This window comes from Furipterus horrens, unplaced genomic scaffold (assembly GCF_987537825.1).
Source record: "Furipterus horrens unplaced genomic scaffold, mFurHor1.1.pri manual_scaffold_3, whole genome shotgun sequence".
NCBI classification, from domain to species: Eukaryota; Metazoa; Chordata; class Mammalia; order Chiroptera; family Furipteridae; genus Furipterus; species Furipterus horrens.
Genome location: NW_028327173.1, coordinates 159445868 through 159459837, shown reverse-complemented (window position 1 = coordinate 159459837; position 13970 = coordinate 159445868). Strand labels below are relative to the sequence as shown.

The window sequence follows — 13970 nt, the reverse complement described above, 5'->3', positions numbered from 1 at the left end:
AAAGATACATGATTTACATATTTGTCCAACATGACCCCTTTTGGTCTACCTCATAAGTACATCAATATTTAGTCAGTCATTGATTTGCAATCAGAATGCAGTTTAATGCTCCTACAGAAATGAATTACACCATTGAAAAATAACTTAAAAATTTACATATTTATCAAATTAAGAAATTTCTAACTTATTAAATAGTAATATTTTCAAGTAATGATTCTTATCTTAAAATAATATTCAACAATTTTTTTATAGTGAGGTTTTTTCCAGAACAAATTACAATTTGGTGTTTTATTATTTATTTGAGATTTTATTTATTTATTTTTAGAAAGAGGAGAAGGGAAGGAGAGAGAGAGGGAGAGAAACATCAATATGTCATTGCCTCTAGCATGCTTCCAACTTGGGTACCTGGGCTGAAACCTAGGCATGTGCCCTGACTGGGAATGGAACCAGCTACCCTTTGGTTTACAGGCTGGTGCTCAGTCCACTGAGCCACACCAGCCGGGGCATATCTTCTTTTCTTTAAGTGAGGAACCAAAATTTGTTTTTGTGATTTCTCAAATTTTAAAAATGTTTTAATTTATTTTTATTGATTTTAGAGAGAGAGGAAGGGAGAGAGATCGATTTGTTGTTCCACTTATTTATGCATTCATTGTTTAATTTCTCTATATGCCCTTACAAGGAATCGAACCAGCAACCTTGGAATATGCAGAGGACGCTCTTAACCAATTGAGCTACGCTAGGGCCTGACTTCTCAATTTTTAAATATTGACAATTATTTCAGTTTAAAAAATGTGCTACCTTAGAATATCTGAAAAATATTGTAACCTCATTCATAAAGCCTTACTTGACCATTCTCCTTTCCTCCTGCAAAATTAATTGCTCAGTCTTTTTATAGTCCCATATGTCAGCGCATAATTTTCAAATGCTGTAAAAGAATTAAAATACAAATAGTAAAATATCAAAAAGTTTTTAAAAAACTCATGAATACTGGTTCAATAGATATTGGGATTTTATATAGTCAGTTTAGTAAGGACTGCTGAGATAAAATCACTAAAATGTAAAATTGGTTTATATCCTATAGGATTTCAGACTGTAGTCTTTGGAATAATCTCTACAGTGCAGAAAAAAAATTCACCGTAATAATTTTAAAATAAATTAATCATTAAATTTATAAACTGCCTGGGCCCTGGCAATAAATAGGAAATCAGTTGTAAACAGGAGATCAAACAATCGGTTGGTCTTAAGTGAACTAATCAGAAAATGCTCTAGCATGGCCTTAAAAGTCACATAATCTTTTGTCTTACTTTAAATTAATTTGTCTAAAACATGCTAACGTTTATATTGTAGTGACCAACCACCTATTTGTACCTTCTCTTTTTAAAATATTAATTTATAAGTTTCCAGAACCACTAATGGACAATCCAGATCTGTATTTTTTGCCCTGTTCTTATTTGACTGTCAGTTCCATATTAAACTGTCTGCTGTAGAGCCCTGATCATTGTGGCTCGGTTGTTTGGGTGTCGTTCTGCAAAGTGAAGGGTTGTCTGTTTGATTCCCAGTCAGGGCACATGCCTGGGTTGGGGGTTCAGTCCCCTAGTCAGGGTACGTATGGGAGGCAAATGATTGGTGTTTCTTTCTCACGTGGGTATTTCTCTCCCTCTCTTTCTTCCTTCCTTCCCCTCTCTAAAAATAAATAAACTTAAAAAAAAATTGTGTGCAGTAGAATTCTATTATAACACCAACCATTAACTTGTATCTAATGTGTTCTCAGTATATGTGCAATAATAGATGTACATATTCTGTAAAATAAGACTTAAAGGTATAGAGCAAAGTAAGTGAGGTACAATTCACTTTAGTGAGCTGGTTTTGAGGTTGAAATAGGAGTTTCAGAAAGAAAGGGGAGAATAAACCAGGTAGAGACAAGTGTATGCTGTTTTAGGACTAAGTCTAGGTTGCTGCCACAGTTTCTAACCAACATCTGGTGTTCCCCTTTACCTCACCCCACCCCTGTTTTAATTTCATCTGAAGTATTTGCTCACAGTTATTTTCATAAACATTGTTTGATAATGTTTCTTCCCTGCTTGAAAAATTTAAATTGCTTCATATTGTTATCATAGTAGACATTTTGTTTGGCCTGGGAGCTCTTCCATTTCCCATGTTTCTGCAGCCATGTTTTTCACACCTTACTGTTCACACCTTACTGTTCATTGAAAACCAAGGCTTTTACTCTGCTATCAGTTCCCTGTTTGCCATTTTCTCAACTCATGACTTCCTTACTCAGTTAATTAAATGGGGCTCTCTTTTCCATTTAGTTCTTCCTGGCCAAATCCTATATTTTCTTTCAGACCCAGCTTTTTTCCTTCATTCCAACAATATGACTGTCTAGAGTATTTTTAGCTCAGGAGGATCTCCTTGTCTTGAAGTTTGGTTGTATTTGTTTATGTGGGTATACAATCATATCCTGTATGGTAAATCCATGGGTGGGTTGTCTTAGTTTCATATGAGAGGTAGTCAGTCATTTTTCATACTTGGGTCACATATAGTACTTTCTATAGGATTTAAAATAATATGCCCAACATGTTAATATGTTTTTGTGTTTGTAGACCTGAAAAATGTCCGAAAATTCCAGTGACAGCGATTCATCTTGTGGTTGGACTGTCATCAATCATGAGGTATGCTATTTAGTACTTTTTAAAGTTTTTATTTTTTATTTTTAAAGCGAGGGGAAGGGAAGGAGAAACAGAGGGAGAGAAATATCAATTTGTGGTTGCCTCTAATGCACCCCCAACTGGGGACCTGGCCCGCAATCCAGGCATGGGTCCTGACTGGGAATCGAACCGGTGACTCTTTGGTTTGCAGACTGGCACTCAATCTACTGAGCCACACTGGCCAGGGCTAATATGTTGTATAAGGCAGCTTGTAATATTACAGTGTTAGCGGTGATTCAAACTAGGTTTCCTGAAAGCCAGTATTTTTCTACATTTAAGCATATGGTTTCATTGTCTGTAGCTTAGATATTTTCCCAACTACATTTAACGTCATTACTGAAAACTCTGCGAGCTAACATCTTCTACATTATTGCACATTGTTTTTCTTAGCTTTGAGATGGTAGGAAAATATTTATTGAGGATTTATTATTGGTCAGGACCTGTGCTTTACCTACATTCTCATATAATTTTAAAACTCTGCTATAAATTGTTTTCATTCTGATTTCATAGTTGAGGAAAGTAAAGCTTAGAGAGTTTGAGTAATTTGGCCAAGAGTATGTAACTGGAAAATATCAGAGCCTGCATTTAAGCAAAAGAGAAAGGAGCGTGGAGAACATGTGTTCCATTTATGATATGTATTAGCAGAACTTGACAGGATTATGGCTAGACCTTTATTACAAAATGAATTTTAATAGAAGTATGATGTTACATAATTAGTATATAATAAACATTTTCTTATCTGGTGATATATGTTCATTTTAGAAGACTCATAAAATACTGACGAATAGAAGCAATAACATAAAAGTCATCTATACCTATTTGAAGTTTTAACAGATTTATCTATTTTCCTGTGTGTTTTTAGGATCTCTCCCTCTCTCTCTCTTTTTAAAAATTTATTTATTTTTAGGCAGGAGGAAGGAAGAGAGGGAGAGAAAACATCTATGTGTGAAACATCCTTGGTTGCCTCCCGCATGCCCCCAACTGGGGACCTCGCCGACAACCCAGGCGTGTGCCCTGACCAGGAATCAAACCAGTGCCCTTTCAGTTGGTGCTCAATCCACTGAGCCACAGCAGCCAGGGCTTAGGATCTTTTAAGCCTCACTCGTTTTCCTTTATTAAAAATATTTAAAATGGTACACACACACACACACACACACACACACACACACATTTTATCCTCTCCCAAGGATATGTGTATTGATTTTAGTGAAGTGGAGTGGGGGGTGGGGGGGAGAGAGAAAAAAAAGCCATCAATGTGGGAAATGTCGCCTGGTTGCCACCCCTACGTGCCCTGACTGGGAATTGAATCTACAACCTTTTGATGGACAGGAAAACACTCCAACCAATGGAACCACCTAGCTAGGGCTAAAATGATATTTTTACAATTTGGTAGTCTAAAGGTTTAGACTAATTGTTAGTCATTAACCAAAAAAGATTGGTTTTTCTGCAGAAAGTTTTCACCGTTTATTTATTTTTAAATATTTTATTTATTGATTGATTGATTGATTGGAAGGGAGGGAGAAAGAGAGGGAGAGACCTCAGTGTGTGGTTGCCTCTTGCGCGCCCCCATCTGGGGACTTGGCCCACAACCCAGACATGTGCCCTGACTGGGAATTGATTTGCAGTCCTTTGGTTCTCAGGCTGGCGCTCAATCCACTGAGCCACACCAGCCAGGGTGCAAGTTTCACATTTTAATAGCATCTGTACCAATTGGTTTGTTCTTCCTTTCTTCCTTCCTCCCTCCTTCCTTTCTCTCTTTCCTTTCTTCTTTCTTTTTTTGGTGAGGTAGTTTATTTTTTTAAATTAGCAACTTCTCTGTTTTTAACATGTTTTCTAATCTGTTTCAAAGCTTAAATGAACTCCCATAGCAACAACTTCTCCTTCAAGGATAATTAACTAGGAGCAAGGCTGCTTTGGGAGACTTACTTGTGGTTGCAGTGTGAAGCAAGACAACAAGCAAACCTCTCTGGCACGTAGGCACATGTGTCATTAGGGTATTCTGTATTAGGCATATCTTGTTGCATAGTAGACCACATCTGTACTTTTATGTCTCTTCCCTCCGTACCTAGTTTTCAGGTTCTACTCTTTTTTCACTAGTGTCTCTTTCATGTGTTTCCTTTTCCTTTCCTACTTCCCCCATTCTGATTTAGGCCAGAACTGATCTCCTTTGAGACCCCCATTCCATCTATCCCTAGTCTTGCCTCTGTTTCTGCCATTCTTCTGCCACTATAGGCAACCTCAAAGACATACATTTAGGAATCTTTAGGATTCAACTCAAAACCCACTCCTTTAATGAATTCTTTTAATTTTTGTTATTTTGAGGTATGTTTTTCAGGAGAACTCAGACATTTTGATTTCATGGGTTAGTATACTATAGGAAAATGGAGGGAGGGGCATGGGAGAGGCAGAATCAAATTAGTGGTTAACTTAATTTTGTTGATTAAGACACAAGATCCATTATTTTATAAAGAAAAGACGGTCTGATTGAAACTGAAAACAAATATAGAATCAAAAATATTGTATGGCAGTTTTTACTTTTTATCACTCATTTTTAACTTCACAAATGAATAACAAGACCTCAAAAAAAAATAAAAAGAATAAAGAAAAGACAGTCTGACATCAAAGTAAGGACAAGCTTGGAATAATAATCTAAAATTATATGAGCAAAGTATCTTCATTAATCTGGTGGGTTCATTTTAAGCCTTGCCCTTAAACTTTTTTAGTTATGCATTACTATAATAAGTAGTTATTTGCATGTGGCTGTTTTTCTGAGTATGCTATTTGAATGTGGGATTCACATATCCTATAATACCTATAACAAACTGCCTTGTCTGCAGTAGTTCTGTAATGTTGAGTAGAAACAAATAGAAATAGCTAAGTTAAAAAACTTTTATCCTCTGGGATTCAAGTTCATTGCTTTAGTTTATAAAATAGAGTCATTAGATCATTTGACTTAGGGGCCTGACTTCTGTTTCAGAATCTAAACCTGTTCTCCATTGTGCTGTTTCCCTGCCATAGACCTTTATGGACTAAATTGAGCAAAGGCAGTCGGATTAGGTACTGTTCTCTTTGGAGTATGGCAGCATTGAGACTTTTAGTGAAATCTAACTTTGAGGAACTGATAGATAAATAACAGATTTTCACTTTTCCTTAGGGGTCTGATATAGAGATGATAAATTCTGAACATGGGACAGCCAGTGACAGCTGTGAGCTCACCCCAGAGGATTCATCTTTAGAGCAAGAGGAGCTACAAGTATTGCAATTAGAGCAGGGGGGTAAGATGTTTACAAAGTCCTATTTATTTATTTATTTATTTATTTTTAAAGATTTTATTTTTTTTAGAGAGATGGGAAGCGGGGGAGAAAGAGAGGGAGAGAAACATCAATGGGTAAGAGTTAAGAGATACATCTATTGGTTTTCTCTCGCATGCCCCCAACTGGGGACCTGGCCCGCAACCTAGGCATGTGCCCTGACTGGGAATCGAACTGGCAACCCTTTGTTTTGCAGGCTGGGATTCAATCTGCTGAGCCACACCAGCCAGGGCTATTTATTTATTTTTTAAAATAGGATGTGTGAGGAACATTATAAATCTTGTCCTCATTTGGCTAATCTAAATGATTAGGTCACTGAGGGACTAGATGTTGAGTATGTAGGTGGGCAGACTGGCAAAGCCCAGTGATACCAACCTGTCCAGAGGTTTGTTTATTTGCAGTGGTAGTACCGTGTATGTTTGGGCCTCCAGATAACTCTTTGATATGACACGTGTAACCAGTAGCTCAATATTATTAATATTGATTAAGACTAGAGGTATACAAAATTACTAAGTCGTCAAAAGGGATTTGCTAAACTCTTTTCCACTTATTGTCACACTTAAAGAATACTTTGCTTAGAGGTGATAAATAGTATTTACCGTATTACATCTATGTTATGTATCATCTCACTTTTGTGGGATTTGATGTTCACATTAATTATATATGATGCCCAAATAATGCATACTCTTATCTTCATATTTAAATTCTAAACTTAAAAAAAAATACTAAACACGTAAACAGAACATTCCCTGTCACTTCTGAAGAATCCAAATGGAAGTGTCCAGGCTAGAAATATAATAGATTATACCAGTTAATCTTATTATTAGCCTAACAGTTGATTACATCTTATTGAACAGTGATTGTCCTCTTTCATGGGTCAGAGATCTCTTTGAGAATCTGAAAACAAGGGACAGTCCCTTCCCCCAAAATACATGTACTCATTCATATAAAAAAAATCTCCATCCTTCCTTAGGAGTGGATCTAAGTCACTTTTATTGAGGAGTCTTACCTCCAAATTAATATCCTGTTAGGGCCTACATAACACACAAAAGCAGTAAGTAGTTACTTTCTTTCTTTTTTTTTTGTATGGATGAAATTATGTGCGAAATCCATGTTCATGATAGAAAAAACAGTATTAGCAAAAAAAAAAAAATATTTTTAACCACCTATAAATTTTTTTTTTCTTTTTGGTGGGGGAGTCTGGAGATAATTATAACAATTTGGTATACATGGTGGGACAAAAGTTGTGAGTATGCAAAACAGTTTATTCTTGTATTATCAATTATTGCATTATTTTCCATATGAACAACTATAAACCTACTTTTGCCCCACCCTGTATGTTCTTTGCTATGCATAAATTTATGCTTATTATATATTGTTTTAGTATTTTTAACTTTTCTTAATTTTGTGTATCCTTTGGCATTAAATATCTAATATTATGAACTCCATTTCTACATTTTTTCCTTTGATGAGTTTTAAATAAAATGTGTTTGCTACAGTGACATTATCTTGTTTTTCTAAGTTCTTGTTTTTTACAGTATATTTTTAATTGTAAAGAATTTGTAATTTGAACCCATAGTTTTGTTTCTTCTGTTACCAGATGTTGACAGTCATTAGAAGAGTGGTACCTTTAGTTTGAATAAACTTTTAAGAATGCAGGCTATCTCCCATCAGATACTTGAGAGTTGATTTTCAGTATTAACAGATTTTTATAAAAACCTTGGAATAAGTACTTTGGTATTGTAAGATAGAGACTATGTTCCTTTAGAGATTGTATTGTTTTAGATGCTCTTAAATGAGCTCAGTTCAGTATCTAAAATTATCACCTGACAATTTCAAATATTGAAACAATTATATTTGAAATATGGAGATCTTTTTAGCAACAGAAGAATGACTTACAATTAATTATGTGTCATTTGATTAAATCCACTTAAAAAAATTAGGAGTACATTTCATGTGCCCAGATTATTATATTTGTAGACTGCCAAAGTGGTAAAGTAAACTGAACTGATTTTTGCTTTATATCAGAGAGCAGCCAAAATGTCACAATGTTAGTGGGAGAAACTGCTTTTCCAGCTTTGGAGGAAACGGAGTCAGCACGTGAGGTAAGCTTGTGTTCTACTCTGGAAATACAGTAAACAGATAATACTACTTAAAGCTTCCATTTCTAGTTGTGCATTCTGATCCTATTTGAAATAATAAACAAATTTCATTGAAAATTTTGATTTTCTGCAAATCAACCGCTTTTAAATTGAATATTATTAGTTTTATTTAAATTTCAGATTGAGATATCTTTTAGAAAAGTAATTTGGCAATTTATGATCAGATCACCCTGAGAGGTTACTTTACATAGAACCCCTTTTTCGTCCACAGTCCCCTCTTTTAGTCAAATGGTATGGTCTTACAGTGCTAGGAAGGCTCATTCCTAGAAAGTTTCTGTATTGATGTCTTGTGACCACTGGAGATGGGGCGATAATATAACCATGGGATCTGAGTTGAGGCTGAGTTTTTACAAAATAAGAAGGGCAGGTAAATGGATGGCAGTCAGTTTATTTTTAAATTTAAATTTAAGTTTTTTAAGTATATATTTTTGATTATGTTGTTACAGTTGTCCCAATTTCTTTTCCCTTTGCTCCTCTCTGCCCAGTACCCCACTTCCCTCCAGCAATCCCACCCCCCTTAGTTCATGTCCATGGGTCGTGCATAAAGTTCTTTGGCTTCACCCTTTCCTATATTATTCTTAACTTCCCCCTGTCTATTTTGTACCAATCGATTATGCTTCTTAATCCCTGCACCATTTCCCCATTTCTCCCCCTTCCCTTCCCAGCTGATAACCCTCCAAATGATCCCCATATCTATGATTCTGTTCCTTTTCTGGTTGTTTGCTTAGTTTTTGTTTTTATTTTTGAGATTTTCAGTTTTTGATAGTTGTGAATTTGTCATTTTAATGTTCATAGTTTTGATCTTTTTCTTAAGTAGGTCCATTTAACATTTCATATAATAATGGCTTGGTGATGATGAACTTCTTTAGCTTTACCTTGTCTGGGAAGCACTTTATCTGCCCTTCCATTCTAAATGACAGCTTTGCTGAATAGAATAATCTTGGTTGTAGGTCCTTATTTTTCATCACTATGAATACTTCTTGCCAGTCCCTTCTTGCCTGCAAAGTTTCTTTTGAGAAATCAGCTGATGGCCTTATGGGGACTCCCCTGTAGGTAATTAATTGCTTTTCTCTTGCTGCTTTTAAGAATCTCTCTTTATCTTTAACCTTTGGCATTTTAATTATGATGTGTCTTTGTGTGGTCCTCTTTGGGTCTGGCTCGCTTGGGACTCTGTGCCTCCTGGACATCCATGTCTTTTTCTTTTGCCAAATTTGAGAAGCTTACCTTCGTTATTTTTTCACATAAATTTCTTGCTCTTCCTCCTGTCCTTCTGGCACCCCTGTGATTCAGATGTTGGCATGTTTAAAGTTGTCCCAGAGTTTCCTAAGCCTCTCCTCATTTTTTTCAATTCTTGTTTCCTTATTCTGTACTGGTTGACTGTTTATTTCTTCCTTATTTTCTAAATCATTGATTTGAACCCTGGTTTCCTTCCCTTCATCATTGATTTTGTGTGGATTTTCCTTTGTTTCATTTAGCATAGGCTTCATTTCTTCCCTTATGCATTTGCCATACTTAAGCAAATCTGTCACGTCTGTGAGCATCTTTTTCACCAGTGTTTTGAACTCTGCATCTGTTAGGTTGTCTATCTCCTCATCTGCTAGGTGGGCTCTCCCCTCGTCACTTAGTTCTCCCAGTGGAACCTTGGTCCATTTCCTCTTTTGGGCCATACTTGTCTGTCTCCTCATCTTGACAGGTTCCTGTGTTTGTTTGCCTCTGTGTCTTAGGTAGAGCTGTTGCACCTGTTACGTTGTAAGGGGCGGAGCCTTAGGTATTCATTAGTACCGAGCGACCCGTTTCACCACATTGTGGCATTGCATATGGGGGAGAGGTCTGAGAGGGAAAAATGCCACTTGCTCAGCACTGGCCCCTTTTCCAGGCACTTCTCCCATTTCCTGTATGGGACTGGTGCCCCTCTAGCTTTTGCCCTGGCCTTGGTTCCCAGACTGGGCAGGTCTGTGGACATTCCAGGACTGTGTGGGTCCTTTAAACAAGTAGACTCTGCTCAGAGACTGGCAGTTTATTCCTCTCCTTCAACCCACACTGGTTTTCACAGTCAGAAACAATGAGGCTTTATTTTCCCCAGTGCTGGAGCCGTGAGCTGGGCGGTCTGGTCTGGTGCTGGGAGCACTCCCCAGGTGTCCCTCCTTTTTAAAATGTGTGACTATACTTTCCACTGGCCTACTCTCGCTGCTGCCACCACCACCACACTACTTCCTCTCTGCCCTGGCTCTACCCCTCTTATGTGTCTGGATGAGTAATTCTTCTTTATATCTTTGTTGGACTTTCATGCAGCTCGATTTTCTGGAAATTCTGGTTGTCTTCAGCATTGAGTTAGTTGTATTCCTTAGTTGTGGAGGGAGACACAGCGTGTCTATTTAGGCCTCCATCTTGGCCGTAAGTCCCAGAAATGCTTTTCTCGGCAGTTAGTTCTTATGGCCTTCATCGTGAAAAAACACTGACCATTTCTATCCTATAAACTTATCATGATTCGAGTTCTGCCTTCTGTCTCATTTTTATGTATTTGGCATCTAGTATAACACTTATGTAAGCCATGAAAAGAGTATTAACAGTTATATGTGTTCAGCCATCGTAAACAGTTGTACTATATAGAAAAAACCCAAAGAACAAGTATAACTATTATGACTAATATCAGTAGCAGGCTGGAAAAGACAATGAAACAAAATGGATTCAGAGTTCAAGTCAATCCAGAGGTATAGAGGCTCCATTGATGTCTTGGGATATGGTTTGTCTAATTAAGTTGTGTTCCTTTTTTTTTTTTCTTTTTTCTTTTAATTCATTACCCAAGGATATGTTCATCGAAATTAGAGAGAGAAAGAAATTGATGTTAGAGAGAAACATCAATCGGTTGCCCCCCTCTGCCATTCCCCACTCCCCTGTATGCCCTACCTGGGGATTGAACACACAGCCTTTCTTTGCCCTTGACTGGGAGTTGAACCTGCAACCTTTTTTTTTTTTGTTTCGTTTGGTTTGAAGATTTTATTTATTTATTTTTAGAGAGCGGGGAAGAGAGGGAGAAAAACCTCAATGCATGGTTGCCTCTTGGGTGCCCCCAACTGGGGACCTGGCGTACAACCCAGGCATATACCCTGACTGGGAATCGAACCAGTGACCCTTTGGTTCGCAGGCTGGTACTCTGTCCACTGAGCCACACCAGCCAGGGCTGAACCTGCAACCTTTTGGTGTACAGGATAGTGCTCCAACCAAGTGAGCCACCTGGCCAGGGTACATTCTTGAATTATATTGAGAAATTAAGCAAAATGAAGGTCAGTTTTTAAATTTGAAAACAAACTAAATCTTATTCTTCAGCACCTACTTGACTTCTAGATAAAACTAAGGAGCTAGATGATCTTTACATGGCATAGCTGTTAAAGTTTATTACATACATAACCAGGAAAATTTAATCTGTCATTTAGCGGGCTCCCTGACTACAGAGATATGCTAGAATAAACCCATGGAACTGGTGAGAAATCCTCTCCATTCCCTGGTCATTGTGTTGTAAAGATGAGTTTCTATCATCTGCAGTGCACCAGGAATAGGCAGCAGTTAGAGAGTTTCCAAGGGATCTGAAGGTGTTTTCATACTAAAGGATGAATCTACTATTGAGTAATCCTTTCCTGTTGGATAGGATTCATATCTTTTATATTATGCCCAAATTACCCTACTGCTTACATACCATTATTCACTTTAAACTGTGTAGAAAATGTAAGGACCTTTAATAATAGCTAAATTTACTGTCTCTAAAACTGATTCCTTAGGGAGAGGAAGAAAAGTCACCTGAAGACAATGTCTACTTTGGAACTGTCAGTGATGATTCTGATATTGTTACCCTTGAGCCACCTAAGTTAGAAGAAATTGGAAATCAAGAAGAAGCCGTAATTGTAACAGAAGCACAGAGTCCAGGAGACTTTAACATGGGCTCTTCTTCTAGCAGCCAGTATACATTCTGTCAGCCGGACACTGGTAAGAACTATACAAAGAATATATTGATAACAGACTTAAGGACTCCTGTGACCATATTTTTATATAATTGCATTTTTATAATCCTTAAATCTCAAGTTTTAAATATATTTGAATCAAACTCAAGGAACATTTTTATAAAATGTACTTTTATATTTTATGTTTTCCTAGACTCTAGGGGGTGGAGCGCAGTCTTTTGCTATAACAATAAGTACCATCTCTTAATCATTAAGCAGAAGACAAAAAATAGCTTCAAAGAGGTTTGTTACTGTCTCAAACACTCCAACAAAAATGCTTTTGACATTTTTTAGATCTTTAAGAGTGGGAGGTTGAGCCATTGTAGCTAAAGGTAGGAGGATATTAAGATTTTTACCTATATTGGTAAAAATTTTATATTGTAGAAATAAAATATATTTCTTATTGAAACTGTTCAGATCTCTTCATTGATTAGTCATTAATAAACATTTACTGAGTGCTTCTATGTTCCAAACAGACTCAAGTAGCTGTCAGTACAGCAGCATCCCAAATCTCTGACCTTTAGATTTTAGATTGATTTATGAAAATGTGCCTATTTTAACTCACTTCTTAATGCAGTTAATGCCTATTGTTTAGACAGAATCGTTTGGAGATTAAAATGTGAATTACTGAACTGGTTCCCTTCTAGAATTTTGGGGCTCAATTTTTGGCATAAATAACAGCTTTCAATGTGATATAAAGATTTATTATTATTTTATTTATTTAGTGATATAAAGAATTAGACACAAGTTGTAAAAATATAAGAAACCTATGATTAACCCACAATTATAACTTAAGGGTGAATTACAGGAGGGACACTTTAAAACACTACTATAATTCCAAGAATTTCCAAATTTTATACAGAAACAGGAACATGTAGTATCTATTTCAGATCATTTCCTTAGATTTTACCATTCTTTATTACTTACATTTACCAGAATCAGATAATGGAATTTCTGTTATTGCAGTTTAAGTTAATAAAATGTCAAGTAGAGATTTTTTTGTTATTTCCTTTAATGACAAGTTATTTTTCAATTAGCGTATCAGTAGTTCGCATATAAACAGGAGCTTGAAAACACTTTATTAAAATATTTAAATATTCATCTTGCATTCTTAGTGGTCATAGAGAAACTTTAGCTTTGGCCAGAATAGGTCTAATGTAATTGATTTTAGAATCCATTTTGGTCATCGAATTTTATTTATTTAAATATATGATTTGTGCTATATTCAAGTACTCCCCTCCCCCCGACCGCCCTTTTTCTTCTTTTGTAAAAGACCATGCTGGTTTAATTTGAGAATATTAGTAGGCCAGAAAAGGTAGTCAGTTGAAGCAGGAGTATTGCAGAAGGGTCCAAGCAGGCATTGAAGAAATTGACACTACATGTACTGTTAATTTTTTTCCCAGATACCTGTATACTTCAGAGCACCTTATTATAGTTTTTATCTAATTCTAAATTTGGATTTTGAAATTTTATAGATTCAGTTAAGAGTTATAGTTTATTAAGTATTTTTTTTATCCATTGCTGTTCCTCCCAAAGAAAAATGTTTAAAATAATTAAAAAACGACATGGGACTATGTTGAAAATACTATATATAAATCAGTTGTGCAGAGTTTTTATTTTCTATCACTTATCCCGTATTTTTCTTGGTTTAATTTCCTGCTACCCATTGCTTATTTGGTTTTTCCTTTTCCTTTCTTCATCTCTAAAGGATTTCAACTTCAGGTTTTTTCTTCTAAATTAGATTCTTGTGACAGTAATCTTTTATTAACTAAAAGAACATGCCCCACACTCTTC

General features: G+C 36.2%; 1 protein-coding gene across 4 annotated transcripts in view; it reads left to right on the top strand.

Moving 5' to 3' along the window:
* CCPG1 (cell cycle progression 1) overlaps positions 1 to 13970 on the top strand; it is a 43417-nt gene that overhangs the window by 15373 nt on the left and 14074 nt on the right. For all 4 annotated transcript variants that reach the window (XM_090270634.1, XM_090270632.1, XM_090270635.1 and 1 more), the window contains exons 4-7: positions 2604 to 2672; positions 5863 to 5983; positions 8048 to 8124; positions 11958 to 12162. In XM_090270634.1, the coding sequence (XP_090126760.1) occupies positions 2613 to 2672; positions 5863 to 5983; positions 8048 to 8124; positions 11958 to 12162 (463 nt within the window). In that variant the 5' untranslated portion in view covers positions 2604 to 2612. The remainder of the gene's footprint in view (positions 1 to 2603; positions 2673 to 5862; positions 5984 to 8047; positions 8125 to 11957; positions 12163 to 13970) is intronic.